The 13,675-nt window shown below is 32.5% G+C and overlaps 2 protein-coding genes across 5 annotated transcripts; both read left to right on the top strand.

Annotated features, from left to right (window-relative positions):
* The first annotated feature begins 542 nt into the window (after positions 1 to 542).
* On the top strand, positions 543 to 13,669 carry LOC106131835 (peflin). 4 transcript variants are annotated; one of them, XM_013331057.2, is made up of 5 exons: positions 560 to 593; positions 2,847 to 2,919; positions 12,133 to 12,367; positions 12,733 to 12,876; positions 13,073 to 13,669. In XM_013331057.2, exons 2-5 carry the CDS (start codon positions 2,908 to 2,910, stop codon positions 13,294 to 13,296), a joined length of 615 nt encoding a protein of 204 aa, XP_013186511.2. In that variant the 5' UTR covers positions 560 to 593; positions 2,847 to 2,907; the 3' UTR covers positions 13,297 to 13,669. The 4 variants fall into 4 exon arrangements, with proteins under 4 accessions (XP_060800409.1, XP_013186511.2, XP_013186510.2 ...); XM_013331056.2 differs by lacking the exon at positions 560 to 593 and adding an exon at positions 2,518 to 2,721; XM_060944426.1 differs by lacking the exon at positions 2,847 to 2,919 and having other exon boundaries at positions 543 to 593.
* On the top strand, positions 4,118 to 12,118 carry LOC106131831 (leucine-rich repeats and immunoglobulin-like domains protein 3). Its single transcript, XM_013331044.2, has one exon. The coding sequence runs from the start codon at positions 5,286 to 5,288 to the stop codon at positions 7,974 to 7,976; it is 2,691 nt and encodes an 896-aa protein (XP_013186498.2). The 5' UTR covers positions 4,118 to 5,285; the 3' UTR covers positions 7,977 to 12,118.
* Positions 13,670 to 13,675: the final 6 nt, after the last annotated feature.

Raw genomic sequence — 13,675 nt, 5'->3', positions numbered from 1 at the left:
AGAAAATGCTGCAGTGCAGTTTGTTACCGCTTCTTCTGCACTGACGCCTTGGAAGCGGCAGTAAACTTAGTTTTTAAGTAATTTATTTGACGTCAACCAATGTTGTTAAACCATACGACAATTATTAAGCGATATATAGTATCCTATAATAATGAATAAAAATTTTGAATTTTGTTTGTTTTCTAAGTAATTTCGGAAAATGACGTCAATTAACTGTCGGTTGTGCCACAATTGATGCCAAATTATAAGAAATTTTTAGAATTATCGGATTAACTTTATCCCAAATAAATTTCAGGATAATAAACATAAGAAAAAAATATTTACAGGAAAACAAATAATTAAATTATTTCTTAACAAAATTCCATAAACTGATTGTCATTCTTCTACGAGTTCATAAATGACCATATAATTTTTTAATCTTGTGACGATTTATTTATCTAAGTATTATAAATTGTTTATCTTTTAAATAATTCATTAAGATAAATTAAGTTTTAAATTATAAATAATCAACTATATCTATAAATTTTCTGTAATATAACAAGTGTAGGAAAAAATTACTACCATTCCAACTTGTTCACTGCCAGATTACCAATGTAAGTCTGTATTTATAAATTAACAAATTTAAGCTTAACCTCGAACCTCGTCAATTTTAAGGCATAAATTCTAAATCACCTTATGAATGAAATTTTATGCGTTCAATTTGTGAAAATTTTTAGATCGGTGTATATTATGTGACATTAGGATTTGCTTAAAATAATAGATTTAATCGAAGTACCTATCTCGTAGAATATACTTTTATATTCAGATATGTTCTTTTATATGTATTGATGATACAAATAAAAAAATATTTAATACTGTGAATAAATGGTTATTATGAATTTTACTGTGGATGTTGACATTTTGTTTCTATTTTTTTGTTTTCCAAAAAATACATATTTGTAGTTAATTGTAGTTTGATAATTCATTAATTGTACAAACGTAGTAAATTTAAATTATTAATCAAAATATTATTTTAATCGTACAGAAACTATTGTTGAATTAAACGGAAAGCTGAAAAATTTAATTTACATAAACTCACAATTAATGAAAATTACATTAATTACATTACATAAATTCTTTGGCTATTACCTACCATGACCACAAAAGAATGTCAATGTCAATTTAACATTCATACAAGTTTCAGCAGGGTTACCCTGACCACTTTCAATATATCCTAGACTTCATTATGTTGAAATGAAGAACATCACACATATTATTTATTAAATAGCTGTTGCCCGCAACTCCGTACGCGTGAAAGAGTCGCAAATCCCACGGGAATTATAGTCTTTGTGGCATTTATGTAAAAAGTACCCGACGTCTTTCTCCAGACTGTTCTTAGTCCACGCAAATAATAAAGAGAAAATATTCGTATTTTTTTATATTTGTAACGAATATACTCAAAAGCTACTGGACTTATTTTCACGAAATTTGGCGCATATATAGAATAGACAATCGGAAGTGACATAGGAATTTTTACAAGAATTTTCACGGAAACGAAGCCCCGCCCTAAAGCAAGTTACGCAAAATTTAAAGAATATTGCTTCACTAGATAACGCGTGAAGAACAAACAAACCAACTTTTGCATTTATAATATTAGTTAGGTTTCCAAAAACAAAAAGCAAAAGTGCTCGTGCTGAGCCGCCTTGCATGGTAGGTACCTCGCAAGCCATGCGTCTTTTCCTTGCAGCGTCAAGTTTTGCACATCATGCGGCGCGGGTGCAATTTATATCGGTGTTATTTTTAAATTGTAATATCATCTAAGATGTTCATTGAAATTAAGTGTTGTCAAAGACAATTTTGTTCAAAATTAAATACTGTTAATCAACAACACATTTATTTGGATAAAGATTAATATTATTACGTTGATACAAATAATACATTAATTTCGACCAAATTTGATAACCATAAAAACTGTTCTAGTGAGTTAATCTTAAAAGATAGACATATACTGTCGTAGACATCTTTTTATATTATTTCAAGAGGAATAATTCTTTCATACATATATTTTTAATATCTTAAACCGTTTTGCAACGGAAGCCCTCAAGGATGAATAATTTTCCCGTTTTTTCACATTTTCTTTTATTTCTTCGCTCCTAATAGTTGCTGCGTGATGTTATATTGCCTAAAGCCTTCCTAGACAAATGGTTTATTCAACGCAAAAAGAATTTTTCAATTCGAACTAGTAGTTCCTGAGATTAGCGCATTCAATAATAATCATGCAATGCGAAAGTTTATAAATATTGAAAATGGCGTACTCCAAAAAAATTAGATAATGTTACGCCTCTTTGATTTATATCGATTAATATCTGACGGGGTAGACAGAGCAAACTGTCCCTAAAAAAACTAAAAGGCCACGTTCAGCTGCACTGTATGGCTTAATGATGAGATTGAGATTTATGCCTACCTTAACAAATTAAGTGCGACTGAGCAAGCGCTTGTTTTTAGACTAGTGTAATAGCGAGCAGTCTAGTTAGACTCTCAGCCAGTAAGGCTTGCTGAATAACGAATTATGTAAAAGGGGTCTAAATTCCTGTCTAAATGTGTACAGCTAATTTGATTAGTCTAGCGTGCTTGTGTTTTAACATCTGTGGGATTCACGGAAATAAATAATTTTCGACCTGTACTACGTAGCCTTAAAATAATATAAACTTGTTTTTCAAAAGCTTTTAAATAATATTACGTGTGAGTGGAACTTATTTTAAACATTTCGATTCCAAAGAAGTAAAATACCTATTAGTAGACAATGGTAAACAATGTAATTATGTACGTACTTATTTACCTACGAGTATTTTAATATTACTTTTCAGGTTTTATGAAAGTTAAGCTCGTTGTTGTAAACCCGCAAAGGATAAAGCCGAATATTTTGCGATGGCATATAATGTAAGTTTCTTTTTAATAAGCTTTGTATTAGAGAAATATCCTGAGAACGCCCATTGCTCTAAGAGCAGTCAAAATTTGTAAGGTAAGTTACACCTGATGTTGTAAAAGTTGTTGTAAAAGCGACTAAGTGATAGGGTTATAAAATTGGGATTCTTCTTATAGGCGATGGTCTGGCAACCTGTCAGTATTTGAATCTCAATTACTGACAGGTTATTATTAAGCCCAACAGCTGAACATGGTCTGACAATTTTCCAAGACTGCCGGTTCTGTCTACTTTTTATGTTTGTTTTCTTTAGTTTTGTCTACTTTTTATGTTTGTTTTCTTTTTACGCATAATTTACTGAATCAATCTTCATGAAATTTTGCATTTTATGAATAATGAAGTGTGAAGGGAGATGAACAGGGTTCTTTCCATGCTGGTAAAAACTCAAGTTTATATTGCTTAAGTACCTACTATAATAATAGTAAGATTGGCAGAAAACCTGTTTTTTCTATAGGTATAGCCAAATTTGCTAGTAATAATAATAATAATGTGTTAATAACTCTCTATCTATTATGCTTTCATGCCTAAACCACTGAACCAAGTTTGATGAAATTTGGTATATACATATATGTATAAACCCTGAGGAAGAAAATGTGCTACTTTGCGAAAAAAGGAGTTAAAAGAGGGGAGGAATGTTTGTATGTAACTTGTTTTATTATATATTGTATAAATTTTACTGAATAATTTACCTAGAAACCTGACTAGTTATTATTGAATCCTACTACTATTATAAAGGCGAAAGTTTGTATGGATGTATGGATGTTTGTTACTCTTTCACGCAAAAACTACTGAACCGATTACCATGAAATTTGGTATGTAGGTAGCTGAAGACCCAGAATAACACATAGGCTACTTTTTATCCCAGAGTTCCCGCGGGATTGATAGAGTTTCCATGCGGACGAAGTCGCGGGCGGCCTCTAGTTAATAATACTTTCATTTTATGAGTTTGTAGGGATCTAGGATCACATTTTAAATTGTCATAATTAATTTTAGGAACAAACAGGCTACCATAGATTCAGTCGATGAGTAATTTTGAAATGTCTATTTTGACTAGAGAGAATAATTTTTTGTTCCTTATCAAGGAAATAACTAAATAACTGTAATTATTGGTGCAATTTATTTTTTTCATATTTAGTTTATATCCTTTTTTTTTGTTTTCCTACTGCGCCTCGCCTTCTATAAAGTAAACTTTCAACCTATCGCTTTATTAACGGGAAGGCCTGTGTGCTGCGGTAGTTTGTTTGTCTGTGACACATAAATAATCCCTACTATAATATACCCATCACCGCTAATCTTCCGACACTTCAACTTAGAAAACTTGTATATTTTTTGCCTACAAAACTCATTAGAATTTAAAAAAAAAAACTATAATACTTATTTATAAATGGGAACTATCTGGTAACTGCCTGTTATACTTTCGCGCCTAAATCACAGAACCGATTCTAACCAAATTTAAACAGGGATAGACATACATACGTACATACATATTCATATACATAATCACGTCTATCCCTTGCAGGGTAGACACAGCCTTGAAAAGACTGATAGGCCATGTTCAGCTGTTTGGCTTAATGAAAGAATTAAGATTTTAAATAGTGACAGGTTGCTAGCCCACTGCCTAAAAACCCTAAGTTTATAAGCCTATCCCTTAGTCGCCTCATAGGGATAGATAACGTGGAAAAATACCTTTACGTTAGAACAAAATTTTATTTAATAAAAATTAGATTAATAGAGGGGATAAAAGATGGTCAGTGAACTTTTACGGCGAACCAGGCCACGGACAACAGTGAATACAAAAATCGGGCGTCGACCTTTTCACTCCTAACTACCTAACGACCTAACCCAAACGGCTCATTTTTTTTGTTGACTTGACAGTAATTATATTATAAGTCGTAAACTTAAAACTATTTGATTTACGCCACACGAAGAACCTCACGGCCTAGACAAAAAGGTCTGTATAATAGTGATTAACATGTTTATTTATTTAGTGATCTGAGATCACTGATCTCATAGTGCCTTCTCTTTGGTGACAGTTGGCAACAGGCAATAGTGTAACGATGGCGTCTAGGTAGGCATCCGCGTTGGCAACACTGACATGAACAGAAAAGAAAATGGCGTCAAAGCATTACAACAATAAGTTGTTGATTCCCTTTTCGTTATTATCATGGTTTTTATTATTAAAATGCGAAATAAACGTGAAGTGCACATAAATAAAGTGAAAATTTGTTTTGACTTTGAGTGAATGTTATATAGTGTAGAATTATGTAAGAACAAAGACGAATTTTGGTCTCTTCATCAATGAATCTGGCACCCACTCGATCGTATGATAATGGGAGACTCGCATTTGTTGTTGTTTGTAACAATCTTCATAATAATACGATGTTCCGCAGCAGCCGATAGTTATGAGTGTCCACAAAAATGTATTTGTCTGGATCTATACGTAGATTGTTCAAAAAAGAATTTCATTTCTGTGCCAAAAATTCCTAAGTGGGTGGATCAATTAGATCTTAGCCACAACAGACTAAATGAAAATGTAACGCAAAATTTTGATAAATTAAACATGAAATTATTAAACCTTGACAAAAATTTGATACACAGAATTCCGAATTTTTTGTTACAAGAACAAATAGAAGAAATAAGCTTGAACAGAAACAACATTGAATCAATAGAGGGTGGTCATTTCCCAGCCAACTGCTCTCTAAAAACTTTAAATCTGAACAATAACCATGTCAAAGTGATTGAAGAAGGTGCTTTGAACAATTTAACTAATCTTGTTACTTTGAAACTTAATAGGAATGAAATAAGATCTTTGCCTAATCACCTATTCATGTTCCAGTCTAATTTGAGAACCTTAGAACTCAATCATAACAAGTTACATGTAATCAATGGTCTGTTATTTCAAGGTTTGTCATGTTTGACTACTTTGAAATTAAAATTTAATAATATTGACAATATTATGGATGGTGCCTTTTTTGGATTCAAGTCTGTAAATTTATTACAATTGGACCATAATAAAATAAAAAGTATATCAAAGGGATGGATGTATGGACTAGAGTCCTTAGTTACATTGTCATTATCAAACAACTTAATTTCTTCAATTGATGTGGGCAGTTGGGAATTATGTGCCAATTTAAAATCACTGGACTTTTCTCATAATTATTTAGTTGAGATTGATGGCCGTACATTTCAACATTTGATTAATTTAGAAACTCTGAACTTGAGTGATAATAACATTTCTTCAATTTCTCAAGAAGCTTTTAGTCATATGATTCAATTACAGACACTACTAGTAAGTAATAACAAAATATCTTGGACTGTGGAAGATATGGCTGGACCCTTTTCAAAACTACAGAATTTAGTGACATTTAGTTTGGCCAATAACCACATAAAGTCTATTAACTCAAGAGCCTTTGAAGGATTGTCTAATGTTGTGGAATTAGACTTGAGAGGCAACAATATAACATCAATACAGCAGCATGCATTTCAGGGAATGACAAAATTGAGAAAGTTTCTATTGGATTCTTCATCTTTGCTATGTGATTGTAATATCCTTTGGCTTGTAAAATGGATAAGAGAGAAATTTGATCATAAAACTACTGCTTATATAACTGCCACCTGTGCCTACCCTGCTGAACACAGAGGAGTGTTTATTTCAAAATTAAAAGAAGACAACTGTGGGGATTCTCCAAAACCAAAAGTTGTTGAACATCCTAAGACCCATCTTGCCATTAAAGGTCGGTCGGCAAATCTAGTGTGCTCTGCTACATCTAATCCATTCACTAATATGACATTTTTATGGAAAAAGAATAATGGTAATTTAAGTAACCCCACTGTTTATGAAAATGTAACAGTAGCTGCCAATGGACAGCCACGGGCAACATCCATGTTAATAATACCCAACGTAACTCATGGTGATGCCGGAAAATATCAGTGCATAGTTACTAATAATTTTGGTACAACATATTCATCTAAAGCAAAAGTAAATATTGTTACATTTCCTCGATTTATACAAACACCTACAAATGTAACTGCAAAAACTGGAGACACAGTTACCCTTAATTGTGCTGCAACCGGTGATCCACCACCGGAAATATCATGGAAGAAAGATGGTGGCAATGATTTCCCAGCAGCTAGAGAAAGACGTATGAATGTTATGCCTACTGATCATTTATTTTTTATAGTCAATGCAAAAACTTCTGATATGGGCATATATAGCTGCGCAGCCAAAAATCCAGCTGGTACCATCATTGCAAATGCAACTTTATCTGTATTGCAGGAACCATCTTTTGTAAGAGTCATGGAAAATAAAGAAGTAACCAGAGGACAATCTGTTGTTTTGCAATGTATGGTAGATGGTTCTCCAAAACCTGTCTTGAAATGGCTTAAAGATGGGACTCCAATAATCAAGTCTGAACGCCATTTTCTTACTGGTGATGATCAACTTTTAGTGATTATTGGGGCTGAATCAAGTGATGCTGGACAATATGAATGTGAAATAACCAATGAATTAGGGACAAAAAGAGATACAACAGAATTAAGAGTTTTACCTCCAGTAGCTATTATGGTTAATGAAAAAGACATGACTGGTATTATTATAATAGCAGTGGTTTGTTGCGCAGTTGGGACATCCATAATATGGGTGGTAATAATATACCATACTCGTAGACGTATGGCACCGGCCGTACGTAGTTTTCCCACCGAAAATTTGAAAATGACTCAAGTAGTGCGTAGTGATAGTGATTCGCCTCAAATGTTTCCAGACACTATATCAGAACATTCCTCATGCAAAGATAGTGGAACAGGGGACTCGGCAAAACAAACGAGCTTTGATGGTGTGCCTACAGACAGAAGTGAACAAGTGCATTTTGAAACTGCTGTCTGTCGTAGTTACTCTCCAGTGCCAGAAGCACATAAACTACTTCCTTCATCTTTTAAACCATCTATACAAGTGTGTGTAAATACATCTGTAACACCAGCAACTTATAGTTTTTCTAGTCACAGTGATAATGTTTAAGTTACTAAAAAGTTTCTGTTAAACTAAGTATAATTTAATTCATGTTGCATTTTCACTTTTTGCATATGGTACTATGCTACCTACTTAAATAATTTAAAATGAACTATTGTGTTTTTATAAGTTACACAATGATATAAAAGTTCTTTTTGACTTTTCTAAAGTTATATTCACTATGTGATAAGTGGAAAAAGCAACAAGTAGGCATCTACATTATTCTTGTTTGCTTAGTACAAAATATTTCAAACTTGCCAGTATTGGTTTGATGTAAAAGACTGAATGTCATATAAGTGTATAAACTTTGTTTATTTAATATTGAATTAATTTACTTTCTTAATTATTATAGGTAAACGAGTAATAAGTTTAAAATTAAACAATGAAGTATTGCAGCTAATTAAAGTAAGAAAATTTATTAAAATCTGTAAAGTCACTGTGAACTTCTTGCAATATAATTTATAAACTAAATTGTCTACCTTCTGATATTACATTTTGTGTAAAAAGGCCAAATCTATAGTTGAACTGTTGCAAAATAATAATAATAATTTATTCCAGAATATAGTAAACAAAGCAAATTGCATCCTATATGACCTCATGGACCAGACAAAGAGGCTTAATTTTTTTATTATGAAATGTTGTTTTGACTGTTGGTTCTGTCTAGTCCGTAAGGGATAAAGACGATATCGTATGTATCATAATTGAATCACGCTTCTTGTTCAGAGGGGTAGGTTGAAGATATGCTAGAGTACATCTTTCCATTTAGGACCCATGCATACTCATTTCACTTCATTCATAATCATAATTTCTTCCTTTTTATCTGATCTTTTGCCAGGACGTCCCCGAATTGATTAATATTATATTCGTCGTCAGCATATAGAAGACATTCTCAATTGTTTCAAATTTATCAAACTATTCATGAATAGGTTGAACAGCCAAGGTGACTAAAAACATCCTTGTCTAACACGTTAATCAATATTAAACCACTTAGTGTACCTATAAATAGTTTTTTATATTGTATGTAGAGATACGAACAGGTTGCTTCCTGTCGTCTAAAAGAAGAATCCGAAGTTAATGAGCCTTTTCCTTAGTGAATTTTGCGAGCTGCATGAGAAGAGAAACTGCTGCCACATCCTACTTTTTCTTGCTATCAGACCAGCATGAATCTAAAATAATTGTCGCAGGGGTTAAAATAGATTATAGTGATCGGAATGAAGGTGATATGTAGTTAATACTTACGCTGAGAATTATGTAAATATGTAACCTATATTTTTTTTAATGTCTTCATTTTCTAACATTAGGATACACACGTGTCCATTAACGTATTTTCAATGCTATGTCTGGTCCATGAGGTCCTAAACAGCGGCCAACCTGGAAAATGTCTAAATACGCCTGCGTTGACAAAACAAGATATATTTCTATCTACTTACTATAATAATTACAAGTAAGAAACTAATAATTCATGCCCCACAGCACGTATTTAAACATGTGTTACAAATTATTTTGTTATTATGTTAAATTAAGTAATGGTTGTAAAGGCTGAATTTTTAGCCATAGTTTTATTATAATTTCGTTCCGTCGCTTTTATTTTGAAAAAGACTGTACTTGGAGAAGTTTTATTTAGAAATGAAAAATGTTGTCAAATATTGCTTAATAATGGGCATAAAACTACGTTAACGCAGCTTCTACATTTCATATTAATTTAATAGCGAAAAAATGTTTTTAAATATTGGTAATTCATAGATAAGTAAGATAGTATAACTAAATAAGTAGGTACTTTGTGTTGGTTAAAAAAATTATTATTTTGCTTCATCCGGCAAAAAATATAAAAGTATAAGGAAGAGAAAGTTATACATTTATTACGCACAAAAATGTATTTATTCAAAGAGAACATTTTATGTTATGTACTGTTTAATTGATAAACGTGAACCTAAGTAGTAAGTTTTGATTTGTTTCAACTAAAAGAATGTGTCTTCTAGCTAATGTTAATATGTTAATAATATTAGCATGTAAGTAACAGAAAATGATGAAACTGCTGTTTTTTATTGTTTATACAAATGTATATACTTACATAAGGGTAATTATTTATACTTTATAAATAAAGTTGTAACATAGAAATGTAATACTTTATTTACCCCTAACTATATAATTCAACACTAGTTTTTACGGTTTGTTCCCATTCAGTCACACCCTGATCTGTAACACTGTTACTCAATGGGAAAAAAATTCCCGTTGTGTAGCAGTGGTACCCATTGCAACTATCGTTTTCCAAATAAGTAACACTGTTACACAATGGCACTTTGTTTTCCCGATCAGTAACACTTGCGAAGGTTAAATAAAACAAGTGGAAGGATTCAAAATTTATTTATGATATATATGTGTAACAGAAGAATGTAATATAATAGGAAAAAATATATAGAATATAAATAGACAATAAAAAAAACTATTCATACGTTTTGTTCGTCAGTTGTTCTAAAATAGTATCGAAATATTTCAATAATTATTCGTTTGCTTTAAGTAAATCAGATTTGTTCACTGCTTCAAAGCAAAGTCTGTGTATATTAAATAAACAACATTATAAGAATAATGATCTAAAAACTACTTTCACGGTATCATCAGTCTTATCATCACCTATTTTAATATACTAAAATTAAACCTTCAAAACAATCAACAAAAAATAGACAACAATAAAAAAAAATAACAATCAATCAAAGAAATTAGTTTGAAAAAATATAAGAGACAAAACTAAAACTTTAAAAACTACTTTAAATTATGTAATAATAAAAACTACTTTGTCCTTATCACATATATTTAAATCGGAGTAAAAAGCGTGGGGTGCTTGATGTAGTAAATATTAAAATCATTCTATTAGCATATATTTATGACAAGAGAGTTATGAAAATGAAGTAAAATGCACCCCAGGCTTTTTACTCCGATTTAAATTGTTTTGTTTATAAATTTAATTTTGTTATAATTATATTTTAATCGGAGGTAATTGAACTGATTGTTCGACTTGCTACTACTGTTTTATAATTCCTTTGTCATTAATTTTTATTTTCTATTTTTTAGTTCGATTAGCAATAAAAGCGTAGTTTTTTAGTTAACTAAGTACTTATTCTTCTTTTCCCATTGAGTAACAGTGTTACAGATCAGGGTGTGACTGAATGGTAACAAACCGTTTTTACCTGCGACTTGCCAGCATGTTTTTTCGGTCATCGCATATTTTACGGGAAAGGTACCTAATGTTCCTCCCACTATATGTGTGGTAATTTTCCTGAAGATCTTAACCTGAAGTACATACTTTTTTTAGCACGATATGAACATGGCAGTTCTGTCTCCATATCGCATTTCCGATTACTTTCTCTGCTGAACTGAGTACTGGTTATCGTCATAGAAATCTGAATTATATACCTACCTAGTCCAATTTGTGGTATCTAAAACTACCTTCCTATAATAATTTGTACAAATGAAAAAAAAATATTGATGAAAGTTAAACAGTTGATGTCTTTTTCAACCTGGAATCATAGGGAGTTCGTCCCCGAATTATCCGTTAAATAAGGTACGCAATAATTACTGTGCTGCTATGATCGAAGGCTACAACGAAAAATGTTGCCAATGACGCGTTTTGAAAAATAAAATTTCTTGTCACTAACGATTTTTTTAATATACATATACGTAGATATATATCGCATATCATGATTAAAGTACGCCCGCCACTCTGCGCGTGTTCTTCCTCCTGGCTTTAGTCTCCGGTTACTTCCACACCTGCTTTTAGAGAGGTCCTCCCGGGTGCGCCTTTTAACCATGATATTGGATTGGGTGAGTCAGGTTTTTACACGACGCTTCTCCCATCTCACTTCCGCAACCTTTGCAGGGAAACCTAATCATATATAGATATTAGACCGTGGTTACACATCGAGTTTCCTAAATGTGCAGGTTTCCTCACGAAGTTTTTCTTAGCATCGATTAACACAAACGTACTCAGCTTAGAAAAGGGACATAAGTAGATAAATGGCCGGGGTAGGATTTGAACCTGTGCCTCCAAGCGCAGACGCTCTGCCGAGTAAAGCGAAATATCCCGCTAATATCGCATGGGAATTAAGCTATTGGTATGATAAAATTCAATTTGTGATTGGTATGAAATTCTATTATTTACTTTTTACAGCCCGGCTATGGACAACCAGGATATGGTGGCCCACCACCCGGAGAACAACTGGAAATGGGACATGGTCCTTACCCGAGTATAGGGACCGGGGGAGGGATCTCGCCGCAAGTTCACCAGTGGTTCCGAGCTGTGGATAAAGATCAGTCGGGATTCATTACCTCCAACGAATTAAAAATAGCGTTGGTAAACGCTCAGGGGCAATCATTTTCGGACACTGCTTGTAATTTGATGATAGGTAAGCCTACCTACAGATTTTTTGTCACTTTTGAAGTAATGTCCAATACATTTCAGCGTAATTCACGTAAACTTAACCCCTAAGTTAACTTAACCTTAACCCTTAAGACCTATAGCATTGAAAAATTAATACGTATCTATTGTACTAAGTATTGAATTTTTATTCGAGGTCAAACAAAGCATATGTTCTTGTTTTCTTAAAAAATACCATGGAACCAAGATAAACGAGAAACTTAAAGGCAGCTATTTGATATAATAATATATATAATGACAAGCTATTTGACTTGTAAATAAAACTAAATAAGATTTCGCTGTCAATTAGGTATACAAATAGCAGTACATATACTTAGATCTTTTGAATTTCAGGAATGTTTGACAAAGATCGTTCAGGAACCATCAATCTTGATGAATTCGATAAATTATACACTTACATAAATCAATGGCTTGCAGTTTTCAAAACGTACGACGTTGATCAATCTGGACACATTGACGAACAGGAGCTCTCGAAAGGTATTTGACTCTCAAAGAAAGCTATGCAGATTGCAGGTGGTGGTGAATCGATAGTGTTCCCAATAGTATCTCCTGCTAGGAAACTATAAAATACACACCAATAATAGGCAAAATCCTCCTTAATAATTTTAAGTTTTTTCTGTCTTTTCATGTACTTGTAGTACCTAACTATACGTGTACCTACTTTTATTTTCAGCTTTATCACAAATGGGATTTCGATTCACACCGGACTTCATAAACTTTTTATCAAAAAGAAGCGATCCAAGAGACGGAAAAATATCAGTAGATCAGTTTATTGTTTTGTGCGTGCAAATACAACGCTTTACGGAAGCTTTTAGAGTGCGTGATACGCAGCAAAATGGAACTGTGACTATTGGTTTTGAAGACTTTCTTAACATTGCTCTTAGCTGCTCTATATAGATCCAAACAATTAATGGAGCATTTAAAATGAATCTCTGACCATTCCATTATTGCTATCAATAAAAGCACAGAAAAACAGTCTTGTGGCTTTTGACAAATATTCTGGATCAAGGTTAAAAAAAAAACAAAAGTTTGCTAGTTTAAATTGTATTGGGGGTCAAAGAAGATAGCCATGTTGCTTACATACCTCTTATCGGAATAACTCTGGATAAGAGTACTGGAATAAAGCAGTGTGTTCACGTGGTATGCCTACATGTACAGTAGGAAGACACTGGAATAATGACCGGCGATGACCGCTATATCTACCAATTTAATTTTCTTACAAATATTACAATTCCATGGGATATGACGACAGAAATAAAATTGTCTGAAATGGGCT

This window comes from Amyelois transitella, chromosome 5 (genome assembly GCF_032362555.1).
Source record: "Amyelois transitella isolate CPQ chromosome 5, ilAmyTran1.1, whole genome shotgun sequence".
NCBI lineage: Eukaryota > Metazoa > Arthropoda > Insecta > Lepidoptera > Pyralidae > Amyelois > Amyelois transitella.
Note: the sequence above shows the minus strand (reverse complement) of the source record. Positions and strands in the feature narration are given on the sequence as shown.

Bases quoted from the DNA above. Each gene is read 5' to 3' on its own strand.
- LOC106131831 (XM_013331044.2), top strand. From the start codon at position 5,286: ATGATAATGGGAGACTCGCATTTGTTGTTGTTTGTAACAATCTTCATA.
- LOC106131835 (XM_013331057.2), top strand. The intron at 12,368-12,732 runs GTAAGCCTACCT...TTTGAATTTCAG, and splicing joins TGCTTGTAATTTGATGATAG to GAATGTTTGACAAAGATCGT. The intron at 12,877-13,072 runs GTATTTGACTCT...TTTTATTTTCAG, and splicing joins CGAACAGGAGCTCTCGAAAG to CTTTATCACAAATGGGATTT.